The sequence below is a fragment of the Bos indicus x Bos taurus genome, chromosome 11 (assembly GCF_003369695.1).
Source record: "Bos indicus x Bos taurus breed Angus x Brahman F1 hybrid chromosome 11, Bos_hybrid_MaternalHap_v2.0, whole genome shotgun sequence".
Taxonomy (NCBI): Eukaryota; Metazoa; Chordata; class Mammalia; order Artiodactyla; family Bovidae; genus Bos; species Bos indicus x Bos taurus.
The window spans coordinates 19,197,103-19,219,503 of record NC_040086.1 but is presented as its reverse complement, the minus strand read 5'-3'; the positions used below and the strand labels follow the sequence as shown (position 1 = coordinate 19,219,503).

General features: G+C 44.7%; 1 protein-coding gene across 2 annotated transcripts in view; it reads right to left on the bottom strand.

The window, feature by feature from the left end:
• Positions 1–267: 267 nt before the first annotated feature.
• Positions 268–22,401, bottom strand: part of VIT (vitrin) — a 124,912-nt gene continuing 102,778 nt past the window's right edge. For both annotated transcript variants that reach the window (XM_027555001.1, XM_027555002.1), the window contains 4 exons: positions 15,705–15,808; positions 8,588–8,814; positions 5,658–6,171; positions 268–2,313 (listed from right to left, as the gene is read on the bottom strand). In XM_027555001.1, coding sequence (XP_027410802.1) covers positions 2,135–2,313; positions 5,658–6,171; positions 8,588–8,814; positions 15,705–15,808 — 1,024 coding nt within the window. In that variant the 3' untranslated portion in view covers positions 268–2,134. The remainder of the gene's footprint in view (positions 2,314–5,657; positions 6,172–8,587; positions 8,815–15,704; positions 15,809–22,401) is intronic.

Below are 22,401 nucleotides of genomic sequence, written 5' to 3'. Positions count from 1 at the left end.
ATGGGGTCGCTAAGAGTCGGACACGACTGCACGACTTCACTTTCACTTTTCACTTTGATGCATTGGAGAAGGAAATGGCAACCCATTCCAGTGTTCTTGCCTGGAGAATCCCAGGGACGGGGGAGCCTGGTGGGCTGCCATCTATGGGGTCGCACAGAGTCGGACACGACTGAGGTGACTTAGCAGCAGCAGCAGCAGCATAGGTAGGGTGACCATATAACTTATTTTTCAAACTGGTACAGTAAATGAAAGAGAACACCAAAATAATTAAGTTATATCATTTTTGGAAATATTTACTTATTGATGACAAATTGATTTTCATATTAAAGCCTCTGTAAAATAATTATATTCCAAATCTATTTTCCAAAGTAAGACTTCTCTTAAAAAAATTAACTTGTGTACATTGAAGCAACATTGAAAAAAACTTTATATCAATTACCTGCACATTCAAAATAATAGGCAGAATAATCGCCCCTAGTACTTATGTCCTGTAATTAGTTTCCTAGCTAAATCTGGCACTGGTATCTTAATGAAGAATTTCCTTTTTGAAGCTAGTTGTCATATTTGAAGTTTTTGAACAAATCTGTTTGCAATTGCTTTTGAAGTAAAATTTATGGTTAATAAATTTGAAATCATTGACACCTTTCTCAGTAGACCACAACATTTTTAATTGGCAATAACCCCTCAGGTATCGAGAGATTGGTAAATTCTGCACAAATTCTATTAAATGGATACTATTTCTGATTCAAAATTTCTTACATAAATATTTTGCCCCAAGTATTAATACAGGTACTATCTTTTGGCCTATATTCAGAGTACCATTCTCCAAAATACATTTTTACAGAATATAACTTGTCAAGTAGGGTATAGCTATTTAGAATGCTTCTGAATGCTCCCTATCGCATATGTAATTTCATATCGTAATGAATAAGTCTTGGAAGTAAAAAGTGGGGTTCAGTCAAACCCAGGCCAGCTTATTTGAATGGAATTATTAATAGTAGTATCTAGTTAACATATGAAATATCCAAGATGAATGTTAAACTAAATGGGACCCAGAACAGCAGGCATATAAACAGGGACTCTCCCAGGTAACAGCTCTAACACTGACCCTCCGAGGCAGCTTGTAGTTCTTCATCCTGGCAGCACATCCTCAGTATCATCAGAGAGCTCGTCAGACCTGTCAGTGATCCGGCTTTCGTCCCAAAGACTCAGCTTTCATAGATTGGGATGGGACCTGGGAATGAGCGTTTTACTCTAAAATGATTCTAACAAGCAGCTTGGGCTGAGAGCGGCCATACCAGCCTGATGCCCTGCTTCCAAAGCCAGGTCACTTGAAGGGTGGGAGGCTCAAGATGGAGGGGATTTATGTATACATATAGCAGATTCACTTCGTTGTACAGCAGAAACCAACACAGCATTGTAAAGCAAGTATACTCCAATAAAAAAAGAATACGGGAAAAAAAAGAAGCCAAATGAGTGTGGTCCTCCAGGGCCATTCCCCAACTACTCCATACACTGCAGGAACACAGTGATTCCCACAATTGAGAAGAAGAAGGTAAACCAGGGGCCGCCGTGCTGTGCCACACTGTCCCTGCACCCACATGGGCGCGCTGTCACCTCGAGCCAGGGGACGGCGCAGGGCAGGTGCTCTGGGGCATGAATAGAGGGTGGCCCTGCCACAACCCTGTGACCACTGCCCAGAACACAGAGTGATTGCATGAAATCCTTTCAAACATTTAATAACCGACTCCTATATTGTTGTGACAAAAATGAAACTTGTGGAGAGTTAACAGATTTCTGACTGGAGATAAAGATGTTAAAAATCTCACAAAAGCTCTAGGTAAGCCTGTTGTAAGTGCTTTGTTCTAGTCTCAATATTTATTTTAAAAACAATCCTCAAAATGTAAAATGCCCAGCATTCCCAAAGCAAGGTATCTTTTTGGCTCATCCTACAAATTAATGATCATCTTTCTAACTCCAAGTATGAAAAACCACCCTGGCAAAGAAAAATAACAAGACGTGGTTTGCAAGCCCTGCCTTCCTGGCTGTCCCACCTGTGCCCCGAAAAGTGTTGGGGGTCATCCCAGAGCCAGTCGGGAGAGCAGCTTTTGCTGGTGCTTGGCCTGCTCTGAACTCAGTTCCGAGGCTGTGAGTTGAACTCTGTGCAGATGTTCTGAATGACCTTGGGGACCACTTTGTAGAGGTTGTCAAATTCGTCCACGAAGAAGGCGTGGTCCCTGGCAGGGTGAGTGGCGATGATGTCCAGCTCATCCTGGGCAGCCCACGCCACACCTATGGCGTAGGTGATCACGCCTGTGGGGACAAAAGGTGGATGAAGTGAATGTCCCCAAGGAAAAGTGTGGCCATCCACCCTTGCCTTCCTGCCACTCTGTTGGCCATTGTGCTTGAATGCAACCAAATCCAAAATCAGAAATGTGCCCAAAGCATGAACATGTGCTGCATGCCAGCAGCAGTGAAACTGATATAATTGTTCTCTCACAGGGGTTTACCATCCTTTGGAGAAAAAAACAACAACAAAACAGAAGAATGGAGTCAATCCATGATAAGAATTTCATGAGGAACAGCAAGGGAATGATATCTGGGACAAGCGAAACTTGGGTGCCCTGCAGATTATACCCCATGCCACACACCTGCTCTGTGTGTAGAGTCACGCAAAACTGAGTCTTAACCGCCTCAAAAACCAGTTCAAGATCTTTTAAATGTAAGTGAAATGACGGGTAGTCAAATCCACCTGCCTTCGCTAATCAAGATTGTTTTAAGACTTGCATGTCCTGCAAGTGGCTCGTAGCCACAACAATAAGATGTTTGCCTGAGTTGTTCTCCAGAAACTTGGAATCAGCTGAGCTGAGACTCAGCTGTGTCTAGTTCAGCTGAGCTGGTTAAGACTGGATAGGACCACTGACCCCCCAACCTGGCATGCGTGAATGCCCACTTAGTGGCCTTTAGAACACATGCAGAGGCCTGTAGCTTAGTTCTGCCTGCACAGAACAATTCCATATCTTTTCCTCCCCACCACTCAGATGCCCCACTCCTTTGCTATCCTGTAAAGCCCTGAGCCCCTTGCCTTTGGGGAGGTAGACTTGTGACTGGTTCTCCTGCCTGCCTTGTGGATAAGCCCTCTCTTTGCTGCAAACCTTGGCCAAAAAACAAAACCAAACCAGTGGAGCTGAATCACTTTTGGCTTGAGGGTGACTTTATAAGCCATAGGCTCCAACAGTGAGGATTTCCAGAGCAGGAAAACATGCACAAGGACCTGGAGAGCTGGCGACCCAGCATCTGCTCCATCACCACAGAAAAGTTAAGTGTTTACAGATAAAGAAGGAGCTAACAGTGCTGACTGCTGCAGGGGGATCACTGGAGATGAAAGGGAAAAGGTATCCACTGAATTCAGAAGAAACATAAGATGCCGTAGCTTGTAGAGAGAAGTGTCCAGGGAGTCAAAGCCAAAGAAACCAAGTGAATTGCTGTGAGCTGAGATTGAAAGAGAAATGAAGATAAAGAGGAGGCAGGTGGTAACGAGCCAGAACATGGGGTCAAAGGGAATTATTTCCCTCTTTAAGAAGGGAGGGACTGGAGCGTGTCTAGATACAAAGGGGAATGAACATAGTAGGATTAAAGGGTTTGGGCTGTAACCATGGACTGAGATGCCTCAGGGAGAAGAGGAATTCAGAGAGCAGGCATCTGTCCTTAGTGGGGCGGCAGACTGCCCAGAATGTGCTTCTTGACTGGGGCAGGTGCTGACCTATTCCCATGCCCACTCCAGGCTGACCAGGGTGAGATAAGCAAGATGGCCATGAGATGGCGGGCAGAGCCTGGGGAGGGGCTTCTGCCCAGGCTCCAATCCCCCACCTCCCCGCCACCCGCAGGGCCATGGCTTTCTCTAGCATCTTCCGGGTTCCCTTTCCTGCTGATGGGAGCGCCGTCCACACCACAGGTGGTTCTGGGCTAAGCTCTTCTCCTATTGTGGCTCATTAAGCTGCCAGGTCCTTTTCTCACCTTTCCAGTGTCTTTTCTCTGAACATTATCCACATTGGGAAAAGTCAGGGTTGGGCTTTAAAAATGCTGCCAAGTGGTCACAGGAAGAGTTTAGCTGCAGAACAGGGCTTAGACCCACTAAGATCTCGTTTCTATTCACAGATGGAAGGGCTGCCCTCTCCCACGCCCGGCCCAAGTAAAGACAACAAGACCAATATTAGAGATTTAGCTTTTCACATCCTGCAGTCCAACCTTACGGTAGAGGTCTTTCTACTGGCAATTCTGATAGATGGTCCCCCAGCCTTGGCTTGGACACCCTCGGGGACACCCCAGTGCTCATGGCTTCCATGTCACTTGCATCTGTTGGCCCTTGTTGTTTAAAGATACCCAGAACATGATAGCCCTGACAGTGCCTGGGACATCATCCTAGGTCTTCACTTTCTCCCGACCAGTGGGTCAAGGATACCCTCTGGGTGAGGCTTAAGGAGAGGCATCGAGAAAAATGAGTAAGAGGAGCTGAACACAAGCTGGGGATGGACGCTCTTGGGCTTGTCACCAAGAGTTGCCCCACCTGGCTCTGCCCACTCACTCTGGAACTTTGGGCAGTTTGCTTCTGAACCATAAACCATCCTTACTCTGCTGACAGGAGCCCACGGGGCCTTGTGACTGCTGGCATGTGGACCACCTGCCATCCCACCGTAATGAGTGCTCCCTACGGGGCAAATCACTGGGAAGACCGTCTGAACCTGGTGTCTGGTTACTTTTCCAGAAGCCAGAAATATTGGTTCCTGAAGGCTTAGTTTTATATCCCTCCTTGTTTCAGAAAGGATTAAAAGCAGCTTTAAAGAATATGGGAAATCCTGCAAACAAACTCAAATTAAATGGAGGCAGACACTTAGTGCATACACACACACGAAAACTTCCCCCACAATAGGTAAGTCTTGTTCACCAGTACTTACCGCAGGTTTTTGGTTCACTGATGACTCCGTTTACTTTTATTGTCATTACTAGTATTACTGTCACTAGGGGTTTTCTCAGGTTGTTTGTATTGTCCTTGTATTTTATGGCACTTTTCTAAACAAGGATTATATATAGATTTTGTCCAAAAGGCATTACATATGACTGATTTTTTGAACACTTACAAAAAAACGTTTTGCTCATTTTTCATGGTTTTAAACTTCCTGTTGTCCTCTTTCAAATTTCATATGGAAATATCTCTTTAAATACTTTGAATGAAAATTTCTTTGAGGTCTCCCCCACCAAAACCTCCAATATCTGGTTAGCAATTGCTTATATGATAGTATTATACTTCTGTTTTAAAACATCCATTTTCTTCAAGTTTCCAACACAATTTTGTGGTCTTCAAGGGAGATTAGAGTGAGGAGTCAAATTCCTCTTTAATGCATCACGTGTCGGTGAGTGTGGGACATAAAGAAGAGGGGTAGCGTGCGCAGGCCTTGATGCTGTGGAAACTACCCTCGTGTCCTTGCCTGACCCTTCTTCACTACCCAGAGGGCCCTGTGGTGTTGAACTACACCCTAATGCCCTAGGGTTGTGAACATTTTATTAGGTCTAGACAAAACCGGTGCCCAGAGAAACAACCCATCAAGGCCCAGAGGTCTGCTCAGCCCCAGACTGGTCAGCAAGAGCAGCTCACTTACCCTTGTGATGGGCGAGCATGGCCGGTATCCGGATGTCGTCATAGGACCTCCCGTCGGTGATGAGTATCATTAGCTTCCTCTTGTTGGGCTTGGACTTCTTGAAGAGCTGCTCCAGGGCATAGTGGATGGCAGCTCCTGTGCTGGTCCCTCCACTCCAGTAGCCCACCCTCTTGATGGCATTGAGGACATCAGATTTGGTGCTGTACTCATCGAACCCAAACTCCAGCCGCTGCTCGTAGGTGTATTGCATGGCCCCAATCCGCGTGTCCGTGTCTGAAATCTCAAACTCCCTGCTGAGGTTGGCCACAAACTGGAGGACAGTGCGGAAGTTGCTGGTCCCCACACTGCTGGAGCCGTCGATGACGAAGCCGATGTCGGCCGAGTTTAAGCAGGTCTTGCTGCAGGCCAGTCGGTCGGTGTCACAGACCCGCTTCACCAGCGGCTGCACAGTCTTGTGGAGGCTGAACCAGTTCTGCACGGTGAGCGAGTAGAAGCCGTTGGTTCTGCACACAGCCTGGAAGACAGGGGCAGGCCACCCGCCAGGTCAGGGGTCTCAACCTCCAATGGATCACCATGACCGGCCACCTAAGGCCTCTGTCCATCTCGGTTCACCCAGTCAGGTGCTCTCAGGGCAGAGGCCCCTCTGGTTATCTCTGACCCATTCCCCCACCCTCAGCCAGGTCTCTGCTTTCATGGAGAACCATCAGTCAAGCAAATCCACCAGGAGAGGGGAATTTCTGGTTTAAGCTTCATATTTATGCCCCTCCAGGCCCCTTGGTTTGTACTGGCAGCTAGCCATAAGGCTGGCATTGGTGGGCACCAACCCATGAGGATTAAAGAAAGCTTTTGTTCTGATTGGGAAAACAAAAGGCACACAGGAGAGGAAGCTTAAGAACTGGTTACGGGGCAGACCTGCATCCAGCAAGAAGGGGGTTCCACATCTGTGTCCGGCACCCAACTAGACGTTCTTAACATCATTTCACTACCCACCCTCTGCCCACCTTAACCCTACAGGGTGGAATTCTAACCCACTTGTCATGAAGGAACAAACTGAGGGCCAGTTGTGAAGTGACATCCTTGAGGTCACAACTCAAATCTCTCTGCCCTCAGAACCCCAGCTCTGTCCCCTGGACAGCCCTGCCTCCAGGCAAATGAATGTTTACTTGTGCCCAAGCATGTTCCAGAAAAAACTCAAGGTGCCTGCAAATACACATTGAGCAACCTGGTTGGTGTGCTCCTGGAAGTGACCATTTCCCTAGCCATTGCCTCTCAAGAGGTCACAGAGAGAATCACAGACCTGCTGGCTGCTGTTGAAGGTGTATAATTAAAACATTATTTGAAAACAAGAAATGACTTTAAAATGTCCTGGGAAATGTACTTTAATTGGTTTGTAAAAACCTAATGGGGTTCACAAAACTTTCCATGGCTTAGGTGCCATATGAGATGGGTGTCGAGGCTGAGTTGAATTCTAGCCAATGGATGGGGGGCAAGGATCCCCACCAGGCAGTCTGAGTGAGTCATAACAGGAGAGAGCGTGGTGCTGGCATGGGCAGGACACTGGGTGGCTGGAGCTAGGGAGCTGGGTTAAGACCACCCTCCAGAAAACCTCAGAAGTAACAGTGAATGGAGAAGGATTTGGAGCAAGGACCCTGTGGGACTGGGAAAAAGCATGAGATGCATTGTGAAATCTAAACTGGGGAGATCCAGAAGGGAGAAAGAAGACATGTAAAGTATCAATACTCGCTTGAACCGGGGAGGTGGCACTGGGCATGGGAAAGACTGGGCAGATGTGAGCTACATGACATGGGAGCTGACAAGTTGTTCTGGCGTAACTCCGGGTGTCTGGGACAGCTGTGGGGCCAATGCACAGTCCGGAGGAAGAAGGAATTTGAGTGGGGAAGATGAGGCACTTGGCATGTTGCGTGTAGGATTTAAGGTTCTTCAGGTCATCAGGTGGAGACTAGTCTATCAGCTTGAAACAGATGGCTACTGAGCTCCAGAGAAAGCACGGCGGGAGACAATGTGTTACTGCTTGTGAGTGAAGGCTGAAGCTGTGGCCCTGGGAGAGGGTCTGGAGGGAGAAAAACTAGTGAGCACAGAGGAGAGAGCCAAGGAAGTCTATGCTTCAGGTACAAGACAGAAAAGAGGAGGGAGCAAGTGAAGTAAGAACCACACTGTGTCCTAGAGGTTAAGGGAGATAAGAATGATGACGAAGTGCAGGATCTGTGCAGGGAGCTGAGCCCCAGTAGATCTGGAGACAGGCTGCTAACACTGGGGGCATCCCCCCTCCTGTCCTCCTCCTCTCCTTTTTAAACCTGGGGTCCTGTCTCTGGAGAAAGGTTTATGTGGGGTCTACCGTATAAAGCATACACAAAGTGAGCTGCACTGGGGGAATAGGCCTAGATTCCCACCTGTCCTGCCTCCGTGTCCTGTTGGGCATCTCTGTGGAACTCAGGGGCAGCTGAGTTTGAAAGCCTGCACTCCCTGATGTGGTTTAGTACCTTTCCTTGTCTTGTCTATCAGATTAGTTGACTTGTGGTACATGTGCGCCCATGTGTGTGCTCATGTGAAGACTTGCTGGGCTGCCCAGTTTGAGGTCCCTTGGGGCTATGAGAGGCACTCAGGGGAGCCTCTGATGTGAGGCTTTGGGGACCCTGCTCCTCCCAAGGTGCTGATGCCAGACCTCAGTTCACCAGGTACGTGGTGGGTTGTTGGGTGTTGCCTTGAGAGGGTAACTCCAGGTTCCAGACTCACTAGTCTCTCACTGGAGGCCCTTCTGCCTAGAAACGAGCTTAACATCCATTTGGAAAACACAGGAGACACAGCCTGGATGGCTGCTACAGCTGTGTGAAGTGTGGGGCATTCTTTTATTGGGTGGGTTTCCCACTTGCATACCTTACGTAGAAGGCATACCTTGTTGGCAAACGTACCTTGTTTGCAAAGTTGGGCTCCAGCATGTACTGCTTCTCATTTTCAGAGGCACCTTCAATGGTGATGAAGAAAATGTTGACGCCTGACTCTCTCGCCAACCTTGAGGCCTCCTCCACCTTGTCCGTGGGCCAGCCGTCCACCATCACCACAGCCACGTTGGGGGCACCACCTCTGTTTCCATTAAATTTGGAAAAGAAGTTCTTGGTCACAAAGGAGATGGCCCGGCCTGGAAGGAAAAGAAAACTCTTGCTTGGAGTGATTATGGAACAGATGAGAGCAGCATAAAGAGGTGCAGAAAAATATCCATTCCCTCCCTTATTGGCTTGTTTTCTTTTTTTAATCATGTTAACTAGCTTTGGGTGTACAGTTCAGTGGTGTTAAGTACATTCACAATATTATGGAACCTATAGCACTAGCCATTTCCCTCCCCAGCTTCATTTTGAGCTTCAACTTCTAATTTCCTCTTGTTTTAAAAAGGTTTTATACCATTTGCAATAACATGGAGGGACTTAGAAATTATCATACTAAGTGAAGTAAGTCTGACAGAGAAAGACAGATATTCTTTGATAACACATATGTGGAATCTGAAAATTAGTATAAGTGACTGTATATACAAAATAGAAACAGACTCATAGAAAACAAACACGTGGTTACCAAGGAAGAAATGGGGGGGAATAAATTAGGAGTACTGGGTTAACAGATGCAAATTACTATACATAAAACAGATAACACCAAAGATTTACTGTAAAACACAGAGAACAATATTCAATATCTTGTAATAACCCCTAATGGAAAATAATCTGAAAAAAAAAAAAGAATCACTTTGCTGTGCACCTGAACCTAACACAATACTGTACATAAACAATACTTCAATTTTAAAAATTAAAAAAGAATAAAAAGTTTTTGAGACCAGCACGCAGGTGAGAAAAGCTTTTCATGGGAACAATAGTGTCCGTTCTCTGCCTGGGTGCTGGAGCTGACCTCAGTAAGCCCCTGAGCCATTTCCAAAAGTGTGGGGTAGCCTTCTCCTTGGGCTTTGAGGGCTTGCGGTGAGCCCGACACTCCAGGTGTGGAAGGGTGTATTCTGGATTCAATGGAATCTTGTGTCATTTCCACTAGAGGCACAGGTCTGGCTGGCCTGGAAGGCACCACACCCACTAAGAACTGAGAGATGTGTTCTACCTGGCTGCGCTTTCTACTGGCCATGTGGGCCTGGATAGGTCACTCCAGACTGCTGGGCCTAGGTTTCCATGATGACAGCCTGCCTCAACTGAGAGCAGCAGTTGGGAGGGATGACGTAGCTTCCCAGCATACCTTTCTCAAGCATATACTTCACATTTGTCTAGGGCCTCAGGAGAGTTTTGGAATCAAGGAGGGTGAGAAACTATACCAGTTTTCTGGGACTTTCCCAGGTTTAGCACTGAAAGTCCCATATGCCCTTGGGCAAACTGGGATGACTGATAGCCCCAAAGGGAGGGCTCGTAACCTGGCCTCTATGGACCCACAAATCCCTGGAATTTATACACAGTATTTTGTATCAAGAGCCAAAGCAAAAATAATACCCAATTGTGGATGTGACTGGTGATAGAAGCAGGGTCTGATGCTGTAAAGAGCCATATTGCATAGGAACCTGGAATGTTATATTCACGAATCAAGGCAAATTGGAAGTGGTCAAACAGGAGATGGTAAGAGTGAACATCGACATTCTAGCAATCAGTGAACTAAGATGGACTGGAATGGGGGAATTTAACTCAGATGACTATTATATCTACTACTGTGGGCAGGAATCCCTTAGAAGAAATGGAGTAGCCATCATAGTCAACAAGAGTCTAAAATGTAGTACTTGGTTGCAATCTCAAAAATGACAGAATGATCTCTGTTCGTTTCCGAGGCAAACCATTCAATATCACAGTAATCCAAGTCTATGCCCCGACCACTAATGCTGAAGAAGCTGAAGTCGAATGGTTCTATGAAGACCTACAAGACCTTTTAGAACTAACGCCCAAAAAAGATGTCCTTTTCATTATAGGGGACTTGAATGCAAAAGTAGGAAGTTATAAAACACCTGGAGTAACAGGCAAATTTGGCCTTGGAATACAGAATGAAGCAGGGCAAAGGCTAATAGAGTTTTGCCAAGAGAATGCACTGGTCATAGCAAACACCCTCTTCCAACAACACAAGAGAAGACTCTACACATGGACATCAGCAGATGGCCAACACTGAAATCAGATTGATTATATTCTTTGCAGCCAAAGATGGAGAAGCTCATTACAGGCAGCAAAAACAAGACCTGGAGCTGACTGTGGCTCAGATCACGAACTCCTTATTGCCAAATTCAGACTTAATTGAAGAAAGTAGGGAAAACCACTAGAGTATTCAGGTATGACCTAAATCAAATCCCATATGCTTATACAGTGGAAGTGAGAAATAGATTTAAGGAACTTGATCTGATAGACAGAGTGCCTGATGAACTATGGACGGAGGTTCGTGACATTGTTCAGGAGATAGGGAGCAAGACCATCCCCAAGAAAAAGAAATGCAAAAAAGCAAAATGGCTGTCTGAAGAAGCCTTACAAATAGCTGTGAAAAGAAGAGAAGCGAAAAGCAAAGGAGAAAAGGAAAGATATATCCATTTGAATGCAGAGTTCCAAAGAATAGCAAGGAGAGATAAGAAAGCCTTCCTCAGTGATCAATGCAAAGAAATAGAGGAAAACAATAGAATGGGAAAGACTAGAGATCTCTTCAAGAAAATTAAAGATACAAGGGAACATTTCATGCAAAGATGGGCTCAATAAAAGACAGAAATGGTATGGACCTAACAGAAGAAGAAGATATTAAGAAGAAGTGGCAAGAATACACAGAAGAACTGTACAAAAAAGATCTTCATGATCCAGATAATCACGATGGTTTGATCACTTACCTAGAGCCACACATCCTAGAATGTGAAGTCAAGTGGGCCTTAGGAGGCAACACTACGAACAAAACTAGTGGAGGTGATGAAATTCCAGTTGAGCTCTTTCAAATCCTAAAGGATGATGCTGTGAAAGTGCTGCATTCAATATGCCAGCAAATTTGGAAAACTCAGCAGTGGCCACAGGACTGGAAAAGGTCAGTTTTCATTCCAATCCCAAAGAAGGGCAATGCCAAAGAATGCTCAAACTACTGCACAATTGCACTCATCTCACATGCTAGTAAAGTAATGCTCAAAATTCTCCTAGCCAGTCTTCAGCAATTTGTGAACCAAGAACTTCCAGATGTTCAAGCTGGTTTTAGAAAAGGCAGAGGAACCAGAGATCCAATTGCCAACATCTGCTGGATCATGGAAAAAGCAATAGAGTTCCAGAAAAACATCTATTTCTGCTTTATTGACTATGCCAAAGCCTTTGACTGTGTGGATCACAATAACATGTGGAAAATTCTGAAAGAGATGGGAATACCAGACCACCTGACCTGCCTTTTGAGAAACCTGTATGCAGATCAGGAAGCAACAGTTAGAACTGGACATGGAACAACAGACTGGTTCCAAATAGGAAAAGGAGTACGTCAAGGCTGTATATTGTCACCCTGTTTATTTAACTTATATGCAGAGTACAAGATGAGAAATGCTGGGCTGGAAGAAGCACAAGCTGGAATCAAGATTGCCGGTAGAAATATCAATAACCTCAGATATGCAGATGACACCACCATTATGGCAGAATGTGAAGAAGAACTAATGAGCCTCTTGATGAAAGTGAAAGAGGAGAGTGAAAAAGTTGGCTTAAAACTCAACCTTCAGAAAACTAAGATCATGGCATCTGGTCCCATCACTTCATGGCAAATAGATGGGTAAACAGTGGAAACAGTGGCTGACTTTATTCTTGAGGGCTCCAAAATCACTGCAGATGGTGATTGCAGCCATGAAATTAAAAGACGCTTACTTTGTTGGAAGAAAAGTTATGACCAACCTAGACAGCATATTAAAAAGCAGAGACAAAAAAAAATAAAAAAATAAAAAGCAGAGACATTACTTTGTCAACAAAGGTCCATCTAGTCAAGGCTATGGGTTTTCCAGTGGTCATGTATGGATGTGAGAGTTGGACCGTGAAGAAAGCTGAGCACTGAAGAATTGATGCTTTTGAAGTGTGGTGTTGGAGAAGACTCTTGAGAGTCCCTTGGACTGCAAGGAGATCCAACCAATCCATCCTAAAGGAGATCAGTCCTGGGTGTTCATTGATGTTGAAGCTGAAACTCCAATACTTTGGCCACCTGATGTGAAGAGCTGACTCATTTGAAAAGATCCTGATGCTGGGAAAGATTGATAGCAGGAGGAGAAGGGGATGACAGAGGATGAGGTGGTTGGATGGCATCACCGACTCAATGGACATGGGTTTGGGTAGACTCTTGGAGTTGGTGATAGACAGGGAGGCGTGGCGTGCTGCGGTCCATGGGGTTGCAAAGAGTCGGACACGACTGAGTGACTGAACTGAAATAACTGAATTTTGTGTATATGAGTATTTAGGCACAAAAGCCATAGCTTTCAAAGGGATCCTCAATCTAAATAAGAGTTAAGAGCTACCTTCTTAAGACATTAGGGTTATAACATTATACTCAAGGCTTCTTTGGTTTTGACCAGCATCCTGGCATCACTGACTAGTACAATCTTATCTGTCAAATGAAAGGATCAAATGGTTACATTCTTGGTTGCTAGAGAAGTGTCTTGGAGAACCCATGTGAGCTGGCTGTGTGAAAACCTCAGAGAACTGCATTAACAGCCAGAGCTGATTTCCTTCAAGGCCCAAGGCACCCAGCAGTCCCCTCTGGTTTACTGTTAGCTGCCTGTAGACAGAGCACAGGGAGCCCTCAGAAGATCACCTTGACCTCACCCAGTCTTAAATCTGGAGGCCACAGTCAATTTGCACTCAATGCGTGTTCCATTAGCCTTCTAGTGTGTCTTGAAAGCAGAGGCTAGAAATCTGAAAATTGCATTGTTGAGATTTCCTTGCAGCTGGAGTTCTGGATGTGTTTTAGTTTCATGAAATGATATGCACATGAGGTTTAGAAGATGAACATGGGGTAGAGGTTGTACTTTTGATTCTGCTATTTCTATAGCCAAGTCTGTAGAGTGTTTGACTTTTCCAGGGTAGTGTTAGCAGAGGTGGCCATGATTAGTGACCAGCTTCCTTGATGTTGAGAAGGTAGGGTGCAAAGCATGTATTTTGTGGCTGTGAATGGAGCAAGCAAGGCATGTTTTTGGAGCTGGTAGTTGTAGCAGAAGTTTCCGATCAGCATGGCTTCCTGGCTGAAGCAGATTCCTAAAGAGGCTGCAGTGGTAGAATTGAGAAAGCAATTTTCTGGTCTTGGAAGAGGCATGGCTCCTTGGAGGTCCTGGATCAGCAGGAAGCCTTTGGAAGCCATCTTTGAAAACAGCCTAGAGTACGTTTCTTCTAATTCTCAAAACCATTTCATACCCTGAAATAAATCCCTTTCTGCTTACATCAGCTGGCATGGGTTCTGTTCTCTAAACTCAAACCCCCATCAATACAGGGCAGATATAGAACATGTTACCTACTGAAAAAACATACACTGATTTTATTAAGACACCTCTCTAATCCCATCAAGGACATAGGATGTCTTCTGAAGTTTTAGAGTTTTACTCCTGATACCTTACTGGAATTTCAGTGATCTAAGTATCAAATTGAAAACAAATCAGATATCAACTCTGTCATGTTTGTGATGAGGCAATATCCGATTTGGGGTCTCAGATCCAAGGGACTTGGATGGTGCTTATTTAGAATTGTTCAGAGATCAAAGGCTCTTCATTTGCTAGATACCAATGCACTGGTCTATATAGATATACATTGAAGTGGGGAGGGAAGTAATAAATCAGATGTACTGTAATTTTGAAGAAGCTCCTTCAAAGATAGCTGTATTTCCTGTGCACATTCCATGGCAAGCAACATGGCTCACATCTCCATTTCCCTGGATTGTGATGGTCCAGACAGGGTCCCCCAGGAGTGGGCAGTCCTCCCAGTGCCCCAAATACAGACTGTACCCCACCAGGCTCCTCTGTCCATGGAATTCTCCAGGCAAGAATACTGGAGTGGTTAGCCATTCTTTTCTCCAGGGGATCTTCCTCACCCAGGAATCGAACCTGTCTCCCGCATTGCGGGCAGATTCTTTACCTCTGTGCCACCAGGGAAGCCCAGAATCAGACTACCATTTATAAATTGGTATACTGGCATGGGCTCACTAGTGACCTTTGAACTTGTTTAGTGTGAAACTACTTCTAATTCCTACTCACCTCTGGGGAACTGATAAAATGGAGTTTTTGCACCTGCCCCACTAAAGACTAGATTTTGACCTTGGGATTTTTGTGCTCCACTCCCACTCCACCCCATCACCACCAGGAAGGCTCAGATGTCACAGGAGACACAGCTGGAAACAAAGACCATGTCTCTGCACGGTTATCACTGTAACAGGAGCTGATTAGAGAAAAATTCCCAAGGAGCACTGTGAAGCTTCCTGAATGGAGCCAGCTACAGATTTGATTTATTTTTAAATTTTATTTATTTATTTATTATTTGGCTGTGCTGAGTCTTCGTTGCTGCCTAGGCTATTCTCTAGCTGTGCTCGGGCTTCTCATCGTAGTGGGTTCTCTTGCTGCAGAGCATGGGCTCTAGGCACGGGCTCCATAGTTGTGGCACACAGGCTCAGCTGTGGACTCAACCCATGTCTCCTGCATTGGAAGGCACATTCTTTACCACTGAGCCACCAGGGAAGCCCAAATTTTATTTTCATTAAAAATTTCTTTTTCACGAAACACAAAGATAGTTGATGACTTGTAGACCTGTAATGGTAGTCATAACAGTAGTGCTGTTTGTCCTAAAGAAAACTGCTATCCTGAGGAAACAGGCCTGCTAAGAACTCTCCAGCATGAGTGTAATAATGATTTTTGCCCCCAGTCCACGGTAATGCTTTAGGAAAGATACAGATATTCTGTGAGTCATTTCTTAACGGATTATTTGGATTTTTCCTTTTTCTATCTAGGATGCTAGCAGACGACCACATAGAAGGAGAACCATAGTAGCAAGAAGGTCTGAATCTGGATTGGACATTAGACAGACATTAGACATGTACCTGCATTAGACAACCCTCCTCTCTGAGAAATCTTCTCTATGGCTGCCTTCACGTCCTGGGAATTCATGTGAGTCTTGAGATTAAATTGGGTAGCAGGATTGTCTCTGAAGATTCAGAACAAGAAGTAAAAATTAGCAGGAAAATTATTACCCTTGGAGCAAAGCAGAAATCAGAGTTGTTTTATATACAAATAGAATGGAAGCTGCTTTGAAACCTTAAGCTGGTGTTATACAATGCCCCAAAGAACTGTTGGTGAGACGGGAGGACTGGGTCCTCGGCAGGGTGTGTAGAAAAAAACTGGTTCATTTCAGGGCTCACGAGGTGTGGGTTCTGGTTTTAACTGTGCTGTTTCCTACCTTCGTGACCTTGGGAAGTCATCTGACTTCTCTGGGCCTCAGTTTCCTCATCGAGATAAAAATAAAGACCATCGTGTTCATGTTGCTAAAGAGCAGGACTGTTGTCAAGTGGGATTTTGCAAACATCAGGATGTGCCCAGGCTGCCCCAGACCCTCCTATCCAGGAAGAGAGTCTCAGTTGATAGCCCCTTGCCCCTCACCCCACCCCGGTACCCCAGCACTGGAACTGCATGTCAACGGTTGCGTCAAGGAGAACCCATGGAGTTGTCTTTCTCATTCTGTGACTCCTGTGACTTCGTGAGAGTATTCAAATCTTACCTGGAAGGTCAACATCTGTTTTACTAAAGCCTGACAAAGGTTAGCTGGAGAGGAGTTAGAGTGAATTCAGTGGAGAAACAGAAGGAGAGCCCTTCTCTAGAAAGGAGTCTTTTTCTTTAGGTAACAGGCTTGGGAGCTGCTGAGCAGGGAGGGAGTGTGGAATCTTTCATCATCATGGAGATGGTGTGCTGGCAGGGACGAGGGCTCTGTGGGATGGGTGTGAGTGGTCACATCCAGGATGAAGTGGGGATGTGTGGTGAAATCACATCTCCCGAAGCACTGATGTCCGTGCCTGGCAGGACCTCATGCAGGTGCGACCTTTAAGGTCACACGGGGCCCTGAACTCCAAAAGAACCTGTGCTTGCTTCAATGCTCTTCCATACCTGCTCCATCAAACCACCCACATCCCCTTCTGCAGTCCTTCTTCTGACTCATCAAGTCATCCCCACAGTATGCATTCTTGATACCCTCTGATAATGTCCTCATCAAATACCAGGTCCTGTCAGATCAACCTCTCAAATATCTCTTGTGACTCTTGCATCCTTTCACCCCCCACCCCCCGCCCACTCAAGTTGGGACTTGGATCTTCTTTTTCCTGAACTATTCCTACAGCCTCCTACCTGGTCTTCCTGCACCACAGTGGACTGTCCAGAGGATGTCTTACCCCACAGGTGCTAAGAGCCTGTCAGAGGTGGATTAACCTGCATGCTAATGATACCTCTTCATATTTGTAATTTTGGGTTCTTTTTCCAAAAAGAATCCCCAAACTATATAAGCTTCAGAGTCCCCAAAGCCTGGATCTACCTTTGGTAACCAAAGAATATGAACTTTTCAGGGGCTGAAAAAAAAAAATCAAAACAACAACAAAGTATTATTAGCTACAAAACAGAAATTTGCAAAATTGATATTGACAATAATAACTATGTATTTGTCTACCAAACATAATGTTCTAGACACCCCATTAACTATAAAAATTTTAACTCATAGAACTCTAATTACATTCAAAAATGATTGGGGGACTAGATTTTTCTCATTTTGAAAGATTTCCTGAGTGTGTCTGACAATTGTGAAGATATCATAGCTGACCATAAATTGTGTTGCTCATAGACAAATAATTTCAAAAGCAAAAACATAGATTTTTCTTAAGTTTTTACAGAAAAAAGATTAAATGTGGAAGCTAGTCACCTAGTCATATCTATACTGATCCCCCAGAGCCCTGTTCATGAGGCTGTCTGAATGTTGATAACTTTGTAGAGTGATGGATCACCCATTTCCCATATTACATCTACTGTCAGGCCTTGTTATCCGCAGTAGTTATGTTCTATAAAGTTGTTGCAAACATCACGGTAGCAGGTTGCTGAGCCATTGTTCCTAGGGAAAATAGGGGGTTGGATTCCTGTGGGCCTCTGGTCATATTTTCATCAATAGGTCAGCATATAAACTTGTTTTATGTATGTTTCTGTTTCAAGGTGCCCAATTTAATGTTTCTTACAGTAATTAATTATATGCACATTTTCTGTATCATGAAACACTAGCCGAAAGGGTTTAACGTTTTAAACCTGACCCTGGGTCATGCTGCGTAGATTTGTTTTGGCTCTCAGCTTCATAATGGCTATCCATCGTACTTAAAAAAAAAAGTAGTCATCATTTCATGAATTCGTAAGTTCAGCCACTTTTCCATTAGTTATTTTAGCAGTTTCTGGAGCAGATTCACATACAGATAAATGAATTTCCTTTTTCTTTTTTTTGCTGAATATATTGGATCATCAGTTCATTAACATTGAACTCATGACCAACAGCATAGATTGCCTGAAGGAAATTTATCTAACATTTGCGGTTTCTCCTGAAGCACGTCACAGCCTTCTTGTGCTGAGAACACTGGATGGCACTTCAGCGCTACACTTGGGGCCATTAAAATTATGAAATCATCAATGAATAGCTGGAAAGTGTGGTGCTAAGTAGACTGTGAAAAGGACACTTGTTTACAGCGCGAGTTGGAACAAGGCAGAGCATTGCCTTGTTTGACCTCAGCGGGGGATGTTGTATGCCTCCTTCCTTCTCAGTGCACATCCGCAGATGACTGTCAAAGTACCAGGAGTGTAGACTTTGGAGATGCAGGCACATTTTAGCAAGTAGGTGAATTTGCAGATATGGAACACCCAAATCATGAAGGTTGACTATAACCTATTTGAGAATAAGCGCTATGTTCAGTATTTCCTCTCCCTGGTGCTTAGCATACAGCAGGTAACAGAGAATTATGGAAAGGAGGGAAGGAGGGGGGAATCTCAAATGTCCTTTCCTCTCTTAGACCTTCCTGGGTAGAAGTGAACACCCCCCTGTGAGCCCCACACTCATCACTCTCTCCCCCTGTTACATCCTGGAGGTGGATGAATCTATCTTCAGAAGCAGACAGATGAGCTATTCATATACCCAATGAATAGATGCTTTTCATTTTATTTAATGTTGTTTCTGTTAAAAATATCACCTCCCTCACTAGCTGGTAAAGTCCCAAAGAACAGAATCTCTATCACAGTTATTTATTTATTTTTAATGAATTGAAAGGTTGGATCAGAAGACTGCTGAAACTCTTTCCAATTGCTAAAATTACCATTAGGAGCAAAACCGCAGAGCTCATCCACCAAGGGACTAACAGGCAAATATAATCAAACCACTTAGATGAATTTTACATTAGTATGCCCTGCAAATGGCATAGCGCTTAGAGCGTGGTAAACACTCAATAAATCTTTGTTAAAATGTAATGTAATTAAATTATAGGAATGAGTGATAAGTCGCTAACCTGCAGACTCTGACCACTCTCAGTTTCAGAGCGCATGGGTGTATATGTCTTTTCTGGGGACTTGTGGCCCTACACCTTTACCTGGTTCCTTTTTCAGAGCTGAAGATTACTTAAAAAGTTCAAAGAGATATGCCACTATATTTTTATGTAAGCAATATTTTAATTTGTAATTTTGTTAGAAGATCTCATCAAGGGAAAACACATTTGTTTCCCTCAGTGGATATTAAGGATTTCCTTTGAAAGTAAGAGAAGAAAATAAAGAGGTTTATAGCGCAAGAAGAAAACATCAAATTGTTTTATGTTTGAAAGAGGAGTTAAGACTAATAAAGAGAAATGACAGGGAGCCAGCATTTGACTGTTCACAGAAAGGACGAATTCATGCAATAGGAAAGGACTATCTTGCAAGTGTGTGAGAAGAATGAATGCCCGTTGGAGGTGGCGCAAGTGATTCCAAGGGAGGCTGGAGCCTGGGGACAGAGCGCTGGATGGTGCGTCAGTATTCCCAGATCTCCCTGATGACAAGCCTTACTTGAGGCACCCTGTTAAACTCCACAGGTTTAATCAGGTCTCCCCGAGGCAGAAACTCAGTATGTCTGGGCTGGGGATTTTTTTAAACAAGCTGATCCAGGTGAATCTCATCCTCGGGAAAGTTTGGGGAGCCCTGGATTTTAGAGGACTTCTGAGGCCCTTTCAGTCCTAAGGTTCCCATTTGGTTAAATTCCTTGTCTATTGATTCACCCCAGTCACATGGAGTGAGCCTCTCAAATGAATTTTGATGCAGTAGAAACACATTAACTAATCATAGTCCCTTTAGAAAGAACATTTGAAAACTGTTTCCTCCAAGGCATCATCACTTTAAGGTTACAATAGAATAACCCGATTATCCTTCAGTTCAATCGCTCAGTCATGTCCGACTCCTTGCAACCCCATGGACTGCAGAATGCCAGGCTTCCCTGTCCATCACCAACTCCCAGAGCTTGCTCAAACATGTCCATTGAGTCAGTGATGCCATCCAGCCATCTCATCCTCTGTCGTCCCCTTCTCCTCCTGCCTTTCATCTTTCCCAGCATCAGGGTCTTTTCTAATGAGTCAGTTCTTTACATCAGGTGGCCAAAGTATTGGAGCTTCAGCATCAGTCCTGCCAATGAATATTCAGGACTGATTTCCTTTAGGATTGACTGGTTTGATTTCCTTGCAGTCCAAGGGACTCTCAAGAGTCTTCTTCAACACCACAGTTCAAAAGCATCAATTCTTCAGCGCTCAGCTTTCTTTATGGTCCATCTCTCATATCCATACATGACTACTGGAAAAACCATAGCTTTGACTAGATGGACCTTTGTCAGCAAAGTAATCTCTCTGCTTTTTTAATATGCTGTCTAGGTTTGTCATAGCTTTTCTTCCAAGGAGCAAGCGTCTTTTAATTTCATAGTTGCAGTCACCATCTGCAGTGATTTTGGAGCCCCCCAAAATAAAGTCTCTTACTGTTTGCATTGTTTTCCCATCTATTTGCCAATGAAGTGATGGGACTGGATGCCATGATCTTTGTTCTCTGAATGTTGAGTTTTAAGCCAGCTTTTCACCCTCCTCTTTCACTTTCATCAAGAGGCTCTTTAGTTCCTCTTCGCTTTCTGTGATAAGGGTGGTGCCATCTGAGTATCTGAGGTTATTGATATTGCTCCCGGCAATCTTGATTTCAGGTTGTGCTTCATCCAGCCTGGCATTTCACATGATGTACTCCGCATATAAGTTAAATAAGTAGGGTGACAATATATAGCCTTGACATACTCCTTTCCCAATTTGGAATCAGTCTGTTGTTCCATGTCTGGTTCTAAATGTTGCTTCTTGACCTGCATACAGATTTCTCAGGAGGCAGGTCAGGTGGTCTGGTATTCCCATCTCTTTAAGATTTTTGACAGTTGGTTGTGATCCACACAGTCAAAGGCTTTAGTGTAGTCAATGAAGCAGAAGTAGATGTTTTTCTGGAATTCTCTTGCTTTTACGATGATCCAACAGATGTTGGCGATTTGATTTCTGGTTCCTCTGCCTTTTCTAAATCCAGCTTGAACATCTAGAATTTCTCAGTTCACGTACTGTTGGAGCCCAGCTCATTCTATTGACTATCCTTAGTCTTTTAATTTTCGTAATGCTAAAAGTGTGATGCTAAAAGTGTGATGATTTCTGGAGTTAGTCACTGAGTTGAACCACGCCTGTGAACTCAGGAGGATGTTCCGGGGTAACCCTGGTTGCCTAAGGTGGCAGTAGGTTGGGTGACAGACTTGTCCCTTGAGGGCATTACTCAGCTCAGAGTGAAATGATTCTGTCTCTCCCCTTAAAGGACTGAGCAGCTATGGTCAATGCAGGGGCCCAGGCCAACCTGCTGAGGGACTTAGCACAACTAGCCCCTTTTGAAAGGACACTGGCCTTTCTCACATTTCCTAGGGTCAGAGATTTGGAGCAGAGTCTTATAATCAAATTTTGTGTTTAGAGGAGTATTTGTGTGTGTGTGTGTGTGTGTGTGTGTGTGTAATTAGCAACAATAATTCCACCCACCACCAAAAAAATAGAAAGTTAACCTGCAAGCATCTTCCTGCTGGAGGAAACATGGGTGTGTACTCTGCTGATCTGAGAACTACTCTAGAGCCAGGAGGCTCTCCAGCTTGCTGTCTGTTATACTGCCCGGCTTGATAAGTGCAGGGACATAGAAGGTCTTGACAACAGACAGTGTCTGGTGCTTCCCAAACCCAGTTGTGCATCTGGTCACCTGGGATCTTTTAAAAATATGGATTCTGTGGATTGGATGTGAGGCCTGAGGTTCTGCCTTTCTCATAGCCTCATGAGAGGCTGTGTCTCACGCACATGACACTGTGTATCGTGTGTGAGTGGCAGTGTCTTCACAGGGGAGAATGGCTTTAGATGATCCAAGCACATTACCGTTATCGTGTGCTTTATTTCTAATCTGATGCCACCGCTGATCTGACAGGAAGGACCGGTCCATGGCCCGGAGGTTGGGGACCTCTGTCTTAGAGAATGCTGTAAGAATCAAGAACATAAGCAGTGGGGCTGCCAGTGATATGGGGAACAGGGGAGAATAAATAAATCTGCAGAAGGTGCGAGAAAGGCAGAGAGGAAGGAGAATGGAGCTCCTGAAGCCCTAGGCTGGTGACCTGGGGGGGAGACGGGAGGGTCCTGGGGCACAGGGGTCACCAGATAACAGCACACCCCAGTT